At 38.0% G+C, this 16,321-nt stretch overlaps 4 protein-coding genes across 7 annotated transcripts; 1 reads left to right on the top strand and 3 right to left on the bottom strand.

Moving 5' to 3' along the window:
• The first annotated feature begins 22 nt into the window (after positions 1 to 22).
• Positions 23 to 3,020, top strand: HOL3 (S-adenosyl-L-methionine-dependent methyltransferases superfamily protein). 3 transcript variants are annotated; one of them, XM_021958362.2, is made up of 8 exons: positions 29 to 574; positions 708 to 856; positions 960 to 1,046; positions 1,136 to 1,236; positions 1,317 to 1,416; positions 1,707 to 1,753; positions 1,903 to 1,981; positions 2,707 to 3,020. In XM_021958362.2, exons 1-8 carry the CDS (start codon positions 166 to 168, stop codon positions 2,758 to 2,760), a joined length of 1,026 nt encoding a protein of 341 aa, XP_021814054.1. In that variant the 5' UTR covers positions 29 to 165; the 3' UTR covers positions 2,761 to 3,020. The 3 variants fall into 3 exon arrangements, with proteins under 3 accessions (XP_088112180.1, XP_021814054.1, XP_021814055.1); XM_021958363.2 differs by having other exon boundaries at positions 35 to 574; positions 711 to 856; XM_088256054.1 differs by lacking the exons at positions 1,903 to 1,981; positions 2,707 to 3,020 and having other exon boundaries at positions 23 to 574; positions 1,712 to 1,747.
• A 431-nt stretch (positions 3,021 to 3,451) lies between these two features.
• Positions 3,452 to 8,303, bottom strand: LOC110756863 (ankyrin repeat-containing protein At5g02620). Of its 2 annotated transcripts, XM_021958339.2 has the most exons (4): positions 7,994 to 8,303; positions 7,127 to 7,669; positions 6,032 to 6,441; positions 3,452 to 4,970 (listed from the first exon to the last, which is right to left on the bottom strand). In XM_021958339.2, exons 2-4 carry the CDS (start codon positions 7,611 to 7,613, stop codon positions 4,104 to 4,106), a joined length of 1,764 nt encoding a protein of 587 aa, XP_021814031.1. In that variant the 5' UTR covers positions 7,614 to 7,669; positions 7,994 to 8,303; the 3' UTR covers positions 3,452 to 4,103. The 2 variants fall into 2 exon arrangements, with proteins under 2 accessions (XP_021814031.1, XP_021814030.1); XM_021958338.2 differs by having other exon boundaries at positions 7,127 to 8,303.
• A 1,936-nt stretch (positions 8,304 to 10,239) lies between these two features.
• LOC110756838 (polygalacturonase-like) lies at positions 10,240 to 11,828 on the bottom strand. The gene is made up of 4 exons (XM_021958309.1): positions 11,352 to 11,828; positions 10,975 to 11,264; positions 10,528 to 10,756; positions 10,240 to 10,458 (listed from the first exon to the last, which is right to left on the bottom strand). The coding sequence occupies exons 1-4, from the start codon at positions 11,826 to 11,828 to the stop codon at positions 10,240 to 10,242; spliced, it is 1,215 nt and encodes a 404-aa protein (XP_021814001.1).
• Positions 11,829 to 14,520: 2,692 nt separating this feature from the next.
• On the bottom strand, positions 14,521 to 16,081 carry LOC110756839 (polygalacturonase-like). The gene is made up of 4 exons (XM_021958310.2): positions 15,632 to 16,081; positions 15,237 to 15,526; positions 14,886 to 15,114; positions 14,521 to 14,739 (listed from the first exon to the last, which is right to left on the bottom strand). Exons 1-4 carry the CDS (start codon positions 16,079 to 16,081, stop codon positions 14,521 to 14,523), a joined length of 1,188 nt encoding a protein of 395 aa, XP_021814002.2.
• Positions 16,082 to 16,321: the final 240 nt, after the last annotated feature.

The following is a 16,321-nucleotide window of genomic DNA, read 5'->3' as shown; positions in this document are numbered from 1 at the left end:
GGTTTATGGGATAAGCAAGCGGACTGTGAAGTGAAGTGAACACAGCTTGTTTCGAGAAATTCACGGAGCAAGTTGTCTTATCTGTTGTTCTTGAATGAAATCAAATCATCACCATGTTCAAATATTTGCAATTATTTTGGAAACACTCGAAATGCATATAATTATATGATATATATCCTCCCAACTCCCAAAACGAAAAAGGATTACAATAATTTATTATTTAACGGTCCAGCACCAGGCCACAGTCACAAAATTACAATCGTGTTTTGTTTTCTCATTCCAACTCTCAACTCAATCCAGTCCGATCTGGCTTACCAAGGAAGCCTTATCATCATCACTACCAGTACCAGTACCGGTAGAAGAAGAGGATACCATTTCCTCTCATCATGCGTTTGGAATCTCAATCTTGTGCCTTCCATTTCCTCGAAAACCCTCCTTGTTCGTGCCAACCAATCCAGGATGATGAGGAAAGAAGACCCCCGGCCCCCCAAGATTATCGATGCACAGAGCATTTCCATACGATCTCACCACAACCCTCCTGCCGTTGATAAGCTTCAACAACTCCTGTCTACAGGTAGCTACCCATTCCATTTATATCTGTCCTTTTTTTCTTTTTCTTTTGAAAAAAAATGAAACTTGGTTTGAATGATTAGATTAAATGAGTTTTCTGATTGTTGTTGATGGATTTTGGCATTTTAACTCATAAGAAGGTGCTGGTGGTGGTTCTGGTTGGGACAAGTGCTGGGAGCAAGGCTTGACCCCTTGGGATTTAGGACAGCCAACACCTGTGATTGACCATCTTCATCGTCAGGGTGCCCTTCCCAAGGGCAGGGCTCTTGTCCCTGGTTGTGGCACTGTATGTATCTTGATTCTTCTCTCTCAATACTAGTCTATCATTCAAGCTTTTAATAAATTAACAACATATGCTCGTTTAATTTCTCGTGGTTTGGATATGACAGGGTTACGATGTTGTGGCAATTGCATCCCCTGAACGCCATGTCACTGGATTGGACATTTCAGAGAATGCCATTAAGAAAGCAGCCGAGGTAAGACTTGACTATACTGGCAAAATCAAATTGCCTCAATACAAGAGGGTAGAATTTACTTTCATTTTCTGTTTGAAATGTCATGGCAGTTGTTTTCCTCACTTCCCGAAGCACGCTATTATAGCTTCTTAAAGGTGGACTTTTTCACTTGGCATCCAACTGAATTGTTTGATCTCATTTTTGATTATACGTAAGTTGACTTAAAACGTCGCGTAATTATTTCCCGTGAGAAAGATCTCTTGCCTTGATTGATCACGTCTAATGGAACAGGTTCTTCTGTGCTGTTGAACCAGAGATGAGATCAGTGTGGGCACGAAAGATTCGGGATATTTTAAAACCAGACGGGGAGCTCATAACATTAATGTTTCCTGTATTAATTTCTCTCTCTCTCTCTCGTGTGTGTGTGTGTGTGTGTGTTTCTATTCTCTGTTCTTCATTAATATTCCCTTCTTGCAATGAACATGAACACATCCATCTGATATTTAAAGGACACCCTGTTTTAATTATCATTTATGGCGATCGTCCATTTCCCTTTACACATTAAATTTTTTTCCACTTTTATTGAAATTTTGTTTAGTTAAAATGTTTTGAATTTCAACATTTAACTTTTTTACATAGTTTCTGATAGTTCTATTGAAAACTAATTTTATTTTCTGGCAGATCAGTGATCATATTGGTGGACCCCCTTACAAAGTGTCAGTTTCAGAGTAAGTTCCGACTCCACATCCTGTTTTGCTATTCTTTTAGACTTAGTTCTAAACTTGTGTTGTTACGAGTAGTGAATTTTTGATGTACAAATGATACTATTTTTATTTATAGTCTCTATACTCATTATTCTTGATTCATTTTTGTGCAGTTATGAAGAGGTGTTGCATCCCATGGGCTTTAAGGCAACCTCTATCGTAGACAATGAACTGGCTGTCCCACCTCGCAAGGTATATATCAAAGGTTGCTCTAGTTAAATTGAATATGAGATTGCAAAAGTTAAGAAGTCTGTGTTACAAGATAAATTATATAATTACAGATATCTGTACCAAAAGAAAAATAATTACAAAAGATAGTGTTGATATCTCCCAATTTGATCAGGCTACAATATGATCCTCAAGAAAATGTTCAATCTCATCTTCTTGCTATTGTTCAACCTCAAGGAAATTTTAGGATAGAGCTCAGGGTGAACATGAACCCAATTAAATTTTAATTCCTAAAACGCACATAAGTACTCGGAGGGATCTTATTTTAGTAGGAAATTCACAAATTATTGGGTAAAGGTTCTCTACAATTCAAAAAGACGAGAATTAGGTGGAAAAGAACACGATGAATGGACTTGCAAGGGGAAAACCCATGAACAGTGAACTGAATTGTTATAAAGCAAACTTAGCTTTAGGCAACAATTACATTGTCAATGGCCTCATTTTGATCATCCCTTACAAGGATGCTTATGGGCGAAGACTGTAGATGTGTGCTTGATGTTGATACGCTCTTTGCCCATCTATGTTTGCTTTGCGGAGATAAGCCTAAGTTGCTAGCTTTTACTGCTTTGCACTTTGTGTTTCTCTAGACTTTACCATGAAAGTTTCACTCCAGTTGAGTTATTCACCTGTTTCTGGACATAATCAAGTATACAGTGGATGTTTAAAGATATTTTCATTATATTTTGCAGGGAAGAGAAAAGCTTGGAAGGTGGAAGAGATCTCAAAGCAAATCCTCTCTCTGAGAAAATGATCGTTGTATATTTTTCGTTTGCCCCTCAAGGATTATCATTTGGAAACGAGAGGGTGGAGGTGGTGTACGTTTTGATTCTATTGCTCCTCCTCAACTTTATTAGAACCGGAGCTTCGTGCATTAGGCTGTCTTTTTCTTTTTTCTTTTTGGTTTGAAAAGAAAGGAAAAAAGAATTGGAATTGATCAATTATGTAATACTTTCGTTCTTGGTTTTATGTGTTGAGCATCATGCCCTCTCTTTATTACTTATTATCACTGGTTCATTTTTTTTTCCATCAAATCAAAGCTTTCTAGTCAAGTCAAACAACTAGTTTGTCTCTGTGGGTGGAGGCTGTAGAAAAGGAACTGTGACGAAGAAAGCGGCGGTCGTCCATCGTCAACTGCTTGGCTTCTCTAACTAAAGCTATGCTTACCAAATTTTTTTCTTTTCTTATGATGAGTTGGTCATAAACTCTCTCTCTCTGAACAGAAGCCCTTAGTTTATGGGGGATCAACTGTTACACTTATATATAGATTTATATATACATGGAATTTATTCTTCATGAAAATAGTTTCTTTTGACTCATGCTCCCTTGCGTTGGTCGCATGACGAAAAAGCTACGTTCCAACTTCCAACCGGCCATGCATGTGCGAAACAAAAGAGATGAACAAAAAGCATGTGAATCCTAAAAAACAAAAGCATGTGAAAAAGAGTAGCAGATTTTTATTAATAATTATAAACATCAAGTTCTGCTATTACAATACTTGCACATGATAAACATCATCTATAAACTCACTCGTAATTAAATACTTGAATAATAGTAGTTGGATATGCCTTGAAGAAACTTGGATTAAATTCTGCAACTGCAACACCCTCACTCAAGGCTAAACATGGATCCTGACCTCAGTTCATAGCATGGATAAATTTTGTAACAGCCTCAAGGGTCAACGGTAAACATACATACATCCTGACCTGAGCTCGTAGCGTAGCAGGGTCATGCCATCATAACCGGTAACCACAGACCGCACACAGAACAGAAGAACCAAGACATTCCTTATCCTTTCAAGGAAAATCTCATGTAAAGGTATAAAAATAAGTAGTTGTAAGTTACTTGCTAAACCCAACACTCTTTCTTCATGTATACGCCATATTTCTAGGTTAAGAGATAGATAGATAGATAGATAAATAGATAGATCGGCCTCTACATCATCACTTCTTACCATTAGAATCTGATTAGTGGAGTAGGCGCTAGGCGCAACAGCAGCAGCATATGGATCCTAGTCCTATATACAGCACGATTCATGCATAGGTCACCCAATCTCAATCCTTGTGTTTCATTTCTCCCTAAATTGAACTTACAGTGCATACATCCTCTTATACTCGCTGTTCAAAATCTCGTGCTCTGATGCCATAGACACTGAGAAAGAACGAGACCTACTCTCAGCTCTCCGAATATTCCTCATTTTGGACTCCTCCATCCTATGTAAAATGACACAATAGCACATGGAGCCAATTGTAGTAAGCATGATTGTGCTGCCTATAACTGTTGCATACACAGCAAGCCACCTCGAGTGTGAACCCACCACCACATACGTGAGAGAAATAAAAGCAATGGAAATGAAGAGGCAAGCTAGCCACATGAGCTTGTTGATCACAAAAACAAGCTGCTTTTTTGCCTTCTGCTCAATCACAACCACAGATGTCTGGACTACAACAACAGCCAGGGAGATGAAGAGCGCCAGGCTGTCAAACACAAAGAAGATGATGAAAGCAGCATTGTTTGCTATATGAGCTTGTCCAAGCATAAGCCCCGGAGTTTTCTCCTCGACATACTGGCCAGGAACAGTGAAGATGGCCGCAAAAGCAACGGTGGCAATCAGCACAGCAACAACAGTGGCAGAGTTTATAGCATTGTTGAGGCCGCTAATGTGGAGCTTTTTCAACTTCTTTGCAATTTTATGGACTCTGGCACCAGTTTGACGGGTCTGTTTGAGTTGGGACTGGACATCGTGCTTTATGTCACTCACAGTCTGCTTAAGCTGCTTTGCTGGATTTGCAGGTTTTCCTTGGTCTTTAGAATTGGTGGCTCCTGCTTCCTTTAACACGGACACGAGTTCTGGAGTCCCAAATTTTTCTGCAATGTCAAGTGAGGTCTCTCCAGCCTTGTTACTTGCATTGATGTTACTGCCGTCACTATTAATGGACAATAGACAGCGTACATTCTGCACATATGGTACATGAGCATAACTTCTGTCATTAGAAACGGGAAGGCAAAGATAAGAAACTTATGTCTCCAACTAACTTTCAGACTTTCGGACTTTCAGATTGGTTTGGTTCAATTGGAACTTGAATTCAAATGTAAAAACTACAGGTGTTAGCCTTCGCTATATATGAAAACACGCTATTTGCCTAACCATTCTTCAGGGTAAACTGTGATCTGAAAAAGGAAGACAATAAACCTTGTGATCTTTTACCTGGCTAGCAGAGCTAAAATTTTGTGAAGTGGCACAAACAGAACACAAATGCAGATTATTTATGCCAACACTCCTAAACAACCTCAGTCAAAATGTCCATTTTACTGAGTTTTAGATAATAAAGAAAAGGGGTCATCTTATTGGCTGATTTATGAACTTTGAAGCATTCACTTCCTTTAATTGAGTCCTCAAAACAGAATAATAGGTTTCAAAGTTGAATACTAAAATACCCAATGAATTTTAGCAATCAAGTATACTTTGTTAAGCAATAGATACTCTAGTAGGTAATCCTTGAGAGCCAAAGACTTGCAAGTTCATAAGTAGGACAGACTTAAGAGTTTAAGATGTTAAGAATGGACCACAAACGCATTGTAAATTAAGCTAATTTCTTTCCTCCTGCCCAGCCCCCTCCCTCACAAAATACCAGGTTAATGAGGAATGAGGATGAGACTTAAACTTAGCACATTTTCCAGGATGACATCCATATTCAAACTTTGATTAAAGCCACAACTGAAAATAACATATATGAAGAATAGAAGCCATAGCATTAATAGAAGGAGAAAAGAAATTCTAATTTATGGCCACAACTTTAGTTGTACCATACATTTGAGTTAAAATATTAGCAATTCATTAATGATATATTACTTAGCATGATCTCACGAAACCTGCAAATATGGAAGCCAGCCAGATTACATACCTAGTTTAGAACTCTGCCTTTGCAATAATTGAAACTTGAATCATTGACATAACATGTAGCATATTTCTTTAGATTTTTAAATAAAACTGAAAGAAAAGAAAGGAGGAAGCACCTCAATACGGCCCTTCCTTGTGGCAATATGCAACGCTGTGTTTCCCTTGTTATCTTCCACAGTCAAAACTGAGGAATCAGGTTTCAGCAACTCCAGCACAATCTCCTCATTGTGCCCTTTCACAGCCATGTGCAGCGCAGTTTGGCCTTTCAGATCAGTTCTAAAAGCAGCGCTTGGATCCTTATTTAGTAGGGATTTGACTATTTCCAAGTGCCCCATCCTCGCTGCTGAATGAAGGACAGTCTTACCATTATTGCGGGCTATCTTAGCGAGATTTGAGTCAGTTTCCAGAAGGAGATTTACAATATCAATATGCCCCTGAGTAGCAGCTGTGTGTAAGGCAGTTGAATTGGATAGATCTGTGGTCATGGCCAAGTTGGGGAAAACGTGCAGAAGTTCTTTCAACACCTCTGAAAGAAACAATTCCGAATCATAATGATGCATATGATGAAGAAAATATTATTCGATAGTTTCTCAAACGTAATTAGGCTCTTATAGCTCACCAGAAAAAAATGAGGTGAAGATAGAAGTCAGTAAGTGTGTGAGCGTGTGTTTAGATTGAGGAAGGTACGGTCTAGAAGCATTTCAAAATCCAGCTTCAAGAAGAAATTAAAATGCAACTGTATCAAATGGTGAAACTGAAGAATGATAGAAGAAATTAAAATGAAGACACTGCTTATTAATTGCAGGAAAAACAAAAGAAAAATTCCAAATGATGTTGGATAAGTATGCAAACAACTAGAATTTTGGAACTTTAAGCTACAACTCAAGGGATGGTGGTGTGGCTTCAACTGATAAGAAGATCAGGGAAGAAAAAGATTCACGTCACACAGTACAATTTGGTCTAAGAAACCCAGTTTAGTCTAGCCTTTGCTGTGTTCAGCTACAACTTATTTCCTAGAATTGTAATCAGATAATTAAATCAGCATGTGCAACTCCTTCCCTAAAATTTGTCATCCGAGGAAAAGGGGAAGTGATTTTCGTTCCATCATTTTTAACACAGGAAGAAGTGCTACCAACTACCAAGTTCCAAAATACATAATGTGAATCGTAATTGCAGAAGCATACATATTCAATTTCATACTAGTATCTTACCAAGATGGCCCTGTCTTACAGCAATGTGGAATGGATCATAGCCATTTCTGGCTGTGATGGATGCAGTTTGAAGGTCCATATGCTTCAGCATTTCCCCAACAATCACAGCATGCCCATTATCCGCTGAGGCATAGAGCGGAGTCTCTCCCTCCTGGTTTGTCTTAGACAATAAACCAATTGACTCATTGCTACTATTACAATTCTGAAGAATTTCTTTGACTCTGACTAAATTCCCTGCTCGAGCAGCCAAATGGAGTTGGGAGTCACCTCTTTTACCGGGTGACTCCTTGCTCTTCCTCCTTTCTCCACCAATAAAGCTCAGCTGTTTCTCCATAACTATCCGAAAACTCTTCTGCTTCTCCATGAATCCGCGAAAACTCTTCTGTTTCTCCATTGCTCCACGGAAACTAGGCTGTTGCTCGATTGCCCCATTGAAACTTGGTTGTTTTTCCATCTTTGCTGCCCGGAAACTGCTCTGTCTCTCCATATGATCAACTTAGCTGATGATCTCAAACAAAATCCAACTTCCTAGCACTTGGAATCCTGATTAAATCCAAGTTTAAATTCTACTTTTCCACGATTAGATAAACATTTCAACAAAGTTTACTTCACACTAAGAATCCCAATTCTCAGTTGATATAGAAACACCACTCACTCACTCACACAACTTGTGCAAGAAACAAGCTCTCAGACTTATTCACTAGTTATTTCGAATTCCAATTTTCTAACTCAAAATCTGTTTCTAACCCAAACCGAAATTGACCCATTTGAAATATCAAAAGCGGCTGTTTAGTGAGCACATCAACAGAACCCAGAAACCAAAAGGCAAGCCAATAGGTGAAGAAACAAAAAAACAATATCCGGTACCTTGATTGTGATATTTTACTGCGGAAGGGAAGAAAGCCAAAATGAAGCTTTCTCTGAATCTGAAAATCTAGAATGAATCTAGAAATACCATACACGGCTGAGCTCAGCTGAGGCTGAGAGAATATTAGATCAGGAGCTGAAACTTGGAAACTTGAAAGGGTATCAATCACCGTATCAGTAGCAGAACAAACCCCAACTCAGCTCATGTATAATAATTCAGATGAGATGAGATAGCAAGAACAAACCTCTGCTGACAACACCATCCATATGATGTTTCTACTCTACTTAGCGACAAAAGAAAACCATCCATCCATGTACCAAGCAAGACACATGATTTTTTTTTTTTTTTTTTACTTTACTTTTGAGTTTTAAGTAAGATACTTTATCTGGCTCACAGAAAAAACGCTGTTTTTATTTTTTTATTGAAAACTCTTTTTTTTTCTTTCTCCATTTATAATAAACATAATCATCATGCATTTTTATTTTTTTTCTTGATCTTGATTTTGTAATAATTCATTGGAAAATTGGCGGACTCTATAACTAGAGAGAGAGAGGTCAAATGAATTCTCTACTTGGCTTCATTCATGCATAACTTAAGCAAAGAAAATCAGTGGACAATAATAATTCATTACTTTAACAAAATCTTAATTCATTTGTGTTATAAATTAATAAAATGACTACTAGTTTTGTGTTATTAAAATTAAAAAAAAAGAATTCCTTTTCCAAACAAATCTGTTGAACAATGAGACAAAGAGATAATAAAGAATTTTTGGGTTTTGTCTTACAAGAGTTTTGTTGAGAACAATTGAAACAGGGATACATGTGCCTGCCTGGCATAATTGCATAGCTAAAGAATCATTCCCAACTAACTAATTTATATCAAGAATGTAGAGGCAGTACTTTATTATGTTGATGATGATGATGAATCAGTATCCTTAAATATAAAAAGTAGTTATAAATAACAAAACGAAGACAAATGGAGGAAATTTTATGTTTATGAAAAAAGAGAAAATAGGAGAAGGGGAAGAGGGGAGGAAGAACAATGGCTTTCTCCTTCCTTAAAATGAAAACGGCTCTAGAGTGTTTTTTGGGAGAGAAGGAACTAGGGTTTTCTAGATAGGATTTTCCTAGAAATTAAAAAACTATGTTGATGATAAGTCAGTATCCTTAATATTAAAAGTAGTTATAAATAAGTGGTGCTAGCAAGGGCAAGCAAATGTTGTCAACCAACATCATCAAATATTATTGGAAAGAAAAATTGCACAAGATGCATGGCCTGTGGAGGCTGCTGCTGCTGCTGCTGCTGGGTAGGGTACCCCGCAATGTGGTAAACAAGCGACCAACAAATATATGGCTTATAGATGGACAGAGAGCAAACGAACGACCAACGAAAAAAGAAGAAGAAAAAGACAGTGCAAAATAATTAAAAAAAAGGAAAGAATCCATGATAGAAATATGGTATTGCATATCACATTCACGTCACATGGATGATGGATGATGGATGATGGATGATGGATGATCTCTCACAGACAAATTACATTACATGGATGATGCATATGATGCATGCCCTCCTAAGTTAAAAAAGAGTTTGTGTTAGATTGCGCTTTGTTCATTTATATTCAAAGTTGTAACAATAATTGGTCCAAACTATTTGCAAAAAAAGGAATGGTCAAAACTTTCCAAAACAAAACAGTAATTGGTCAAATCAACCAGAAAATCATTGCACACCTACACTGTACACAATGAGAAACATTATAATACACAGATTCTTCTTCGTTTGCTGCTTATAATTTAAAAAAAGTTACGATACGACCAATATTTGTTTTCTACTAACTAAAGTTGACGTATACCTAACTTACGCACGCTGCATGAGAATCGAGATTGAGTTGGAATTGGATAACTATTATATTTATATGCTGCTGTTCTGCTATATATCTCCTCTCTCCTCTCCCCGCTCTTCTCCTGGATACCTGCTTCCTTTTTTGACTGAGATATATATGAGAATATAGACTCAGTGAGCCAATTTCTTGGTTTCAATCAAGTCAATTTCTGTGTGTCACATGTCACACGTCACATACATACCACACTCAAATTACACATGTACTGTGACATACATTACATTACATAAATCCATGTAAGCCATCCATCCATCCATCCATGTGATGCCATTGGGCCATCGCCATCCAGTGGTAATTCCGATCACATAGATACACGTACGTACATCAAAAATTACATATATAGATTTATTATAGACAACTCTGAGGCACCAGTAGTCCACTGCTGGTTCCGTCAATGTTCTTACATGAAGATGTGGCATCCCTGTTCATATATGTAAGCTTAATGTTTTGCAATCTAATCCCTGTACATGGATGACTAGGGCTGCAGTCAAATGTTACTGCCTCTGCTGTTGCCGACGTCCCCTGTATATTTCTGTACGTCACTTGACTAATCTTCACACCCGAACTCTGTATCCAACGGAAAAACCACATCAGATCAGAATCGGATAAATAAGGAGGGATCACAATCATTAATACCTGATTAGGACAGGCTCGGTTATTTGGGCAATAGTTCTGATCAATGATGATGGGGTTTTCAACGTTCCTCATGATGATGTTTTGGAAGAGAATGTTCCTTACGAAGCCAGTGCTGGGCCTAGCCCATGACTTTATTCGTACTCCATTGTCTGATCCACTGAAAACTGCGTTTGTAAGCGTCACATTTTGTACGCCATCTTCCTTCAGCTCCTTGCCTAGACTTCCAATGCTACAATCAATCACCACATCAATGAAATCACTATTGCAATCTCTACAAGCCATTGTTAATTAATTTCCTAGGCTAATTTTGAATGTTTAATTAGGCCCGTAATATTAAATGTATAGACGGTTGACAGGCCTAAGCCCATTCCAAGTTTATCGTAAAAGCCCAATTTGTAAATAAATTAAAGAAAAAAGAAAAAAAAACCTATGATCCAATTGGATTACCTTACACCATGGCCTGGGCCGCACTTGATGTTACTGATATGGAGGTTTGTGGTGCCAGGACCAATTGATATGCAATCGTCTCCAGTTTGCAAGATGCCGCCGGTGATGGTTACACCAGCTGAGCTCTGCACATGAATGCCGTCTGTGTTGGGGCTTTCACTCGGAGCAATCAGCTTCACGTTTCGAACAACCACGTTGTTGCAGCTGTTGATTACAAGGTGAGTTTGCTGACTGTTGATGGATGTTAAACCACTGATCACAATGTTGTTTGCCCAATTGAACGTTATCGACTGCATGCACACAAGTACATAGATAGTTAATATATAAGTAGTCTATAAATTTAAGTTAATTTAACATAAGTAAATGAAAGTACCGACCCTAGCTCCAACAGGGCAAGTCTTCCCAGATCTCCTGCAAGCCCAAAATGCAGCACCTTTGGCATCGAGGGAACCACCAACCACTGTAACTCCGGTGACCTTAATGAATAAAATCCAGTAGCCTGAGTTGCCCAATGCCCAATAGTCTGTGGGGGCCACGAGGGTTCCATCTATCCGAACTGTAACTCTTCTAGTCTTGCAAGGACCTCTAAACACCACAGCCTTAATCAAGAACCTTCCTTTGGGGATATACATGACAGCATCAGCATTGGGTTGGCCAGAGGCAGAGCTGCATGCTGATGCCCATGTCTTCACGAATGCTTGGGTGGAGTCTGTTTTCCCATCTGGTTTTGCACCAAATTTCATCACATTAAAACTATTGCTAGCTGCTGCTGCATTGGATAATAGTACGCCCATAAATAACACAACTAGTGCTACACAATAATTGTTGCAGTTGCAGATGCTTCTATAAGCCATTTTTATGATGAGATAAAAATACGTAAACTTGAGATGCTGCAAAAGCAAGAAATAGTTTGGAGGTATTTATAGCTAGTGTGACTACCTACCTAGCAATGACACGCTAGCTAGATTCCGTAAGTGGATGTAACAAAAAGTCAAAAAGTATATTGTATTTGCACGTCGTCGAACGAACGTTAGCTTTGGGTTGCGGCTATAGGCTATAGCAGGTACTGTGATATTTGTGATAAGTACGGACGGAGACATCAGACATGCATGCATGTGATAACTTATACATTATCAACATATATTATACTTATATACAGGCAGTATAGAGAAGGAGAGAGAGAGAGAGAGAGAGAGAGACGGCGATGATATATATTATATGTTTTGTTGGTTGGATTTGGTAGTTAATTAGGGTTTTGGCAAGGCGCTTACGTAAGGAATGAGATAGATATATATATAGACAGCACAGGTAACATGAATTGCATTTGGGGTGTCATGTGACACGTGGAGGAAACCCGGAGCAATAGCAGGCGGAGAAGTCGCCGAACAAAGAGAGCCATAAACAGTGGTCAAGTACGCACCGCAACACAAGACAATTAACAAGACGACCTTGCAAATTGCAATATTGCTTTGCATGATCCATCCACTAACATGTGTATACTCCTTCTGCTTCTGCTTCTGCTTCTTCTTCTAAGTTGTAATCATTGAGTGATTCATGACCTTTGGTTTGGACCTTCAAGTTCAAGTTAATAATATTAATATATATTCCCTTAATTAAGCAAGTTTTCCCCTCCCCTTAATTATAAGGGCTCAAGTCTCTTAATTATATAAGTGGTGGCATGGCATCAAGTTGGCTATTTAATCTTTTTAATTATCTTAAGATGTAATCGTTTGTATTCGTCTTTAATAAAGTTTCTATTTGTTTGACCCAAAAAAATGAAAGTTATTTATTGGCAGATAATTAACATGGGCCATATGCCGTACTCACTTACGTACCACTAGCTAGTAATTAGTACGTAGCTAGCAATTATCAGAACATAATACATCATTTTTACTATTATTTATACAAAATCGCTTGTAATCCGAAAAGTCTAGAGAGAGAGAGAGAGAGAGAAACCTATTAAATTTCAAAGAGACGGATCTGTGACCCACTACTAACAACACCGATATTCAGAGGTGAACCTATTAAGGCGCAAGGAGGTGCAGTCTCGCCGGAAAAACCATTGTAGGTGCTTGGAATTGCCCCTTTGCTCAACTGGTGTACAGATTACCTTATTTCCATTTTCAACATTTAAGTAAATGTTTTTGCCTTTTTACTTTTATTTATTTTTATATTACTCCATTTACTTAAGTTTACAATGTAAATAAGGAAGTACCTCCCATTTGGATTCAAATAAAAATACTAGAAAAACAAATTCTTGAAGGAAGTTGAGGTTCCACCCCAAAACCAATTGGCAATGGGGGGAGTAGCCCAACTCCTTATAAACCCAGGCTAGGTCTTTTAACATTTCAATGTGGGACAAATACTCTTAACACGCACCCTCATGTGTGGCGAACCTTCAAGCCTAACACGTGAACGAGACATATTGGGTGGCGTGGGAGCACGTGTGGCCGTTGGGCCCAACACGTGAAACCTGGCTCTGATACCATGAAGGAAGTTGAAGTTCCACCCCAAAACCAATTAGCAATGGGAGGAGTAGCACAACTCCTTATAAACCCAGGCTAGGTCCTTTAACATTTCAATGTGGGACAAATACTCTCAACAATTCCCACCAAATCAAAATATGAAAATTTGGTTTTAGTGCAAAATACGATTTAGGCTAAAAATGATGGCTCATTAAGTCAATATATACTTCTTACTAAAATCCCATAAAATCAAGTTTTCTTATTTGATGTGTAAAGAACAAAAGATGGCAAAAATTATCTTGAGAAAATGATTATTCCGAAAAACCATTTTTCCTACTTAGTCAATATTGCACCTCCGCTAAAAAATTTCTGGATCCGCCAGTGCCGATATTGTTCCCAATTTAATCACTTATAAAACCCAATAGGTGTGAAATTTTATCACAAAACGTCTCGGTGATATTAATAGTGAAACCATTCATTATATAATTTATTTTATTTAATCAAGTTTCCGATGTGGAACTCATATTCTTCAACAAAACTTATTCTTCAAATCGAATTTACTAGTTCAATCTTACGTATGTATAAAGAAGCTTGCAATTCCATGTGAAAGGGTTCCCAACGATATTTATATATATACATATTTTCAACTTCGAGGGGGAGCCAATAAAAAAAAAGTGCGACAATTTTATTCATTTTATCCACTACTCAATTATGATCATCAACTTCACGCATGTTTCATTAATAACCAAGTTGCTTGTTTGTATATCATTCTGACAAATCTTAGAAAAACAAAAGCTACATATATATATATATATTCGTATTCCTTAATTTATATCTAACCAATTGGAAGTTGTGGAAGGGTTAAATGCTTAATTATTCAAAGTATTGAATTAAGGAAATCGAAATATACGTACTATACAAAGTTGCAAGATTGGTTGTAATACAATATTCTTTTCTAAAGAAGAAAAAAGAAAAACAATAGATAAACAGCATATGTTATATTAAGATGATAAGTAATTAATCACGACAAGAGGTGGTTGGTGACATCATAAATGAATTGTTGTACATACATGTACACAATTCAGAAACAACTTCTTGGTATGACCACTCCGCTACTGCTCCCACCTGCGTTGGCACAATAGGATGTGGCTGCCTTGTTCAAGTAAGTAAGCCTTATGTCTTGCAGCTTCAGTCCCCAGCAGGGATTACTAGAGCTGCAATAGAAATTCATGGCTACTTTTGAGGCAGATGTTCCCCTTATGTTCGTGTATGTCACTCTACTAATCTTCACACCAGAGCTCTGTTGTTCATTATAAAAGTAATTAAGAAAGAAAGAAAGAAATCAATCAATCAATCAGATGCTTGATGCAGCAGGAATAATTAAGGGAAAAGAGAAGAAGAATTGAAGTGTCGAATGTAGCAAAAAATTAGTTATTAGTTAATTACCTGACGAGGACAACCTTGATTACCAGGGCAGTATTTTTGATCAATGATGATGGGGTTATTGACATTTTGCATGATAAGATTGCGAAAAACAATGTTTGTTGCATAACCATTGCTAGCTCTGGCCCATGTTTTGATGCGTACCCCGTTTTGGGTTTTAGTAAATACACAACTTGTTACCGTCACATTTTGGACACCATCTTCATTCGCATTATCCCCAAGACTGCCAATGCTGTCAAATTTAAGGGAAACATAAAATTATTTTCTTCTTCTATCTCCAGTCTCGACAGGTATTATATATGAAAAATCTGTCCAAGAAAGAAGGAAAAGGGTGGGTAACTCTCTTTTACGTACCTTATTCCATGCCCAGGGCCACAGGCAATGCGTTCAATCCACAAATTCTTGGAGCCGGAGCCAATTGAAATGCAGTCATCGCCAGTCATAATGGTGCTGCCACTGATAGTAACCCCCGTGGAAGCTTCTATGTGGATGCCATCCGTGTTAGGACTTGAGCTCGGGGCTCTTATTTTTACGTTTTTAACCACAACATTCTTGCAATTGTCAATCGCCATATGCATCGTCTGGCTGTTCATGGATCTTAACCCGCTCACCACCACATTATTACACCAAAACAAGGATACTGACTGCATATATAAATATATATATATGTTATATATGTTTGGCTGAACTAGCTAGGTATAATGTATATATAATATGTGTGTGTCCATGTACTGTATATATATACGTACCCTTGCTCCTGTCGTGCAACTCTTTCCGTATCTCCTGCATTGCCAATACGCATGTCCCCTCGCATCCACTGTTCCACCGTAGACAGAAAGGCCGGTGACCTTAATGAACAAAATCCAAGTTCCTGAGTTTCCAAGTTCCCAATAATTGGATGGGGCTACGAGACTAGTCCCGGTATCATCCATCTGAAACGTAACTCTGCTGCTTCTGCATGGCCCGCTAAACACAACCGGTTTTATCAAGAAACTACCTCGAGGAACATATACGGTGGCTGCCCCCCTCAGCGACGTCGAGCATGCCGCTGACCATGCCCGAAGGAATGCTTTGGTTGAGTCTGTCTTCCCATTCCCTCTTGCCCCAAAGCTCACCACATTGTACGCTGCGGTAGCTGATGACCACCGTTGAAACAATCCTATCAACAACACCAAGGTAACAACAATGTTAGGCGCCATCTCCCCTTAATTAATTGATTAGCTTGTGATGATGATCAAAATTAATTAAGAAGTTGATGAATGAATGAATCAAAAAGTAATATTGAACCCCATATATATATATATTATAATAATTAAGATATTTTGGACCGACAGTTTGTTTCATTAATAATGGTTAACTTAAATGTGACTCTCTTTGTTATACAAATTGTACTCAACAATTAATGTGAATGTGATGGTCGTATATATATATGCAGTAGT

Source organism: Prunus avium, chromosome 7 (assembly GCF_965620075.1).
Source record: "Prunus avium chromosome 7, drPruAviu1.hap1.1, whole genome shotgun sequence".
In the NCBI taxonomy this organism is placed as follows: domain Eukaryota; kingdom Viridiplantae; phylum Streptophyta; class Magnoliopsida; order Rosales; family Rosaceae; genus Prunus; species Prunus avium.
Note: the sequence above shows the minus strand (reverse complement) of the source record. Positions and strands in the feature narration are given on the sequence as shown.

What these genes read in the sequence shown, in the direction of transcription:
- LOC110756863 (XM_021958338.2), bottom strand. Translation starts at nt 7,613, where the DNA reads ATGGAGAGACAGAGCAGTTTCCGGGCAGCAAAGATGGAAAAACAACCA. An exon ending in TGTAAGACAGGGCCATCTTG is followed by an intron (nt 6,442 to 7,126) that starts GTAAGATACTAG and finishes TGTTTCTTTCAG; the next exon opens with AGGTGTTGAAAGAACTTCTG. An exon ending in CAAGGAAGGGCCGTATTGAG is followed by an intron (nt 4,971 to 6,031) that starts GTGCTTCCTCCT and finishes CCATATGTGCAG; the next exon opens with AATGTACGCTGTCTATTGTC.
- LOC110756839 (XM_021958310.2), bottom strand. Translation starts at nt 16,081, where the DNA reads ATGGCGCCTAACATTGTTGTTACCTTGGTGTTGTTGATAGGATTGTTT. An exon ending in GTTGCACGACAGGAGCAAGG is followed by an intron (nt 15,527 to 15,631) that starts GTACGTATATAT and finishes TTATATATGCAG; the next exon opens with TCAGTATCCTTGTTTTGGTG. An exon ending in GGCCCTGGGCATGGAATAAG is followed by an intron (nt 15,115 to 15,236) that starts GTACGTAAAAGA and finishes TAAATTTGACAG; the next exon opens with CATTGGCAGTCTTGGGGATA.
- HOL3 (XM_021958362.2), top strand. Translation starts at nt 166, where the DNA reads ATGATATATATCCTCCCAACTCCCAAAACGAAAAAGGATTACAATAAT. An exon ending in GATCTCATTTTTGATTATAC is followed by an intron (nt 1,237 to 1,316) that starts GTAAGTTGACTT and finishes CTAATGGAACAG; the next exon opens with GTTCTTCTGTGCTGTTGAAC. An exon ending in TCATAACATTAATGTTTCCT is followed by an intron (nt 1,417 to 1,706) that starts GTATTAATTTCT and finishes ATTTTCTGGCAG; the next exon opens with ATCAGTGATCATATTGGTGG.
- LOC110756838 (XM_021958309.1), bottom strand. Translation starts at nt 11,828, where the DNA reads ATGGCTTATAGAAGCATCTGCAACTGCAACAATTATTGTGTAGCACTA. An exon ending in CTTGCCCTGTTGGAGCTAGG is followed by an intron (nt 11,265 to 11,351) that starts GTCGGTACTTTC and finishes GTGTGCATGCAG; the next exon opens with TCGATAACGTTCAATTGGGC. An exon ending in GGCCCAGGCCATGGTGTAAG is followed by an intron (nt 10,757 to 10,974) that starts GTAATCCAATTG and finishes GATTGATTGTAG; the next exon opens with CATTGGAAGTCTAGGCAAGG.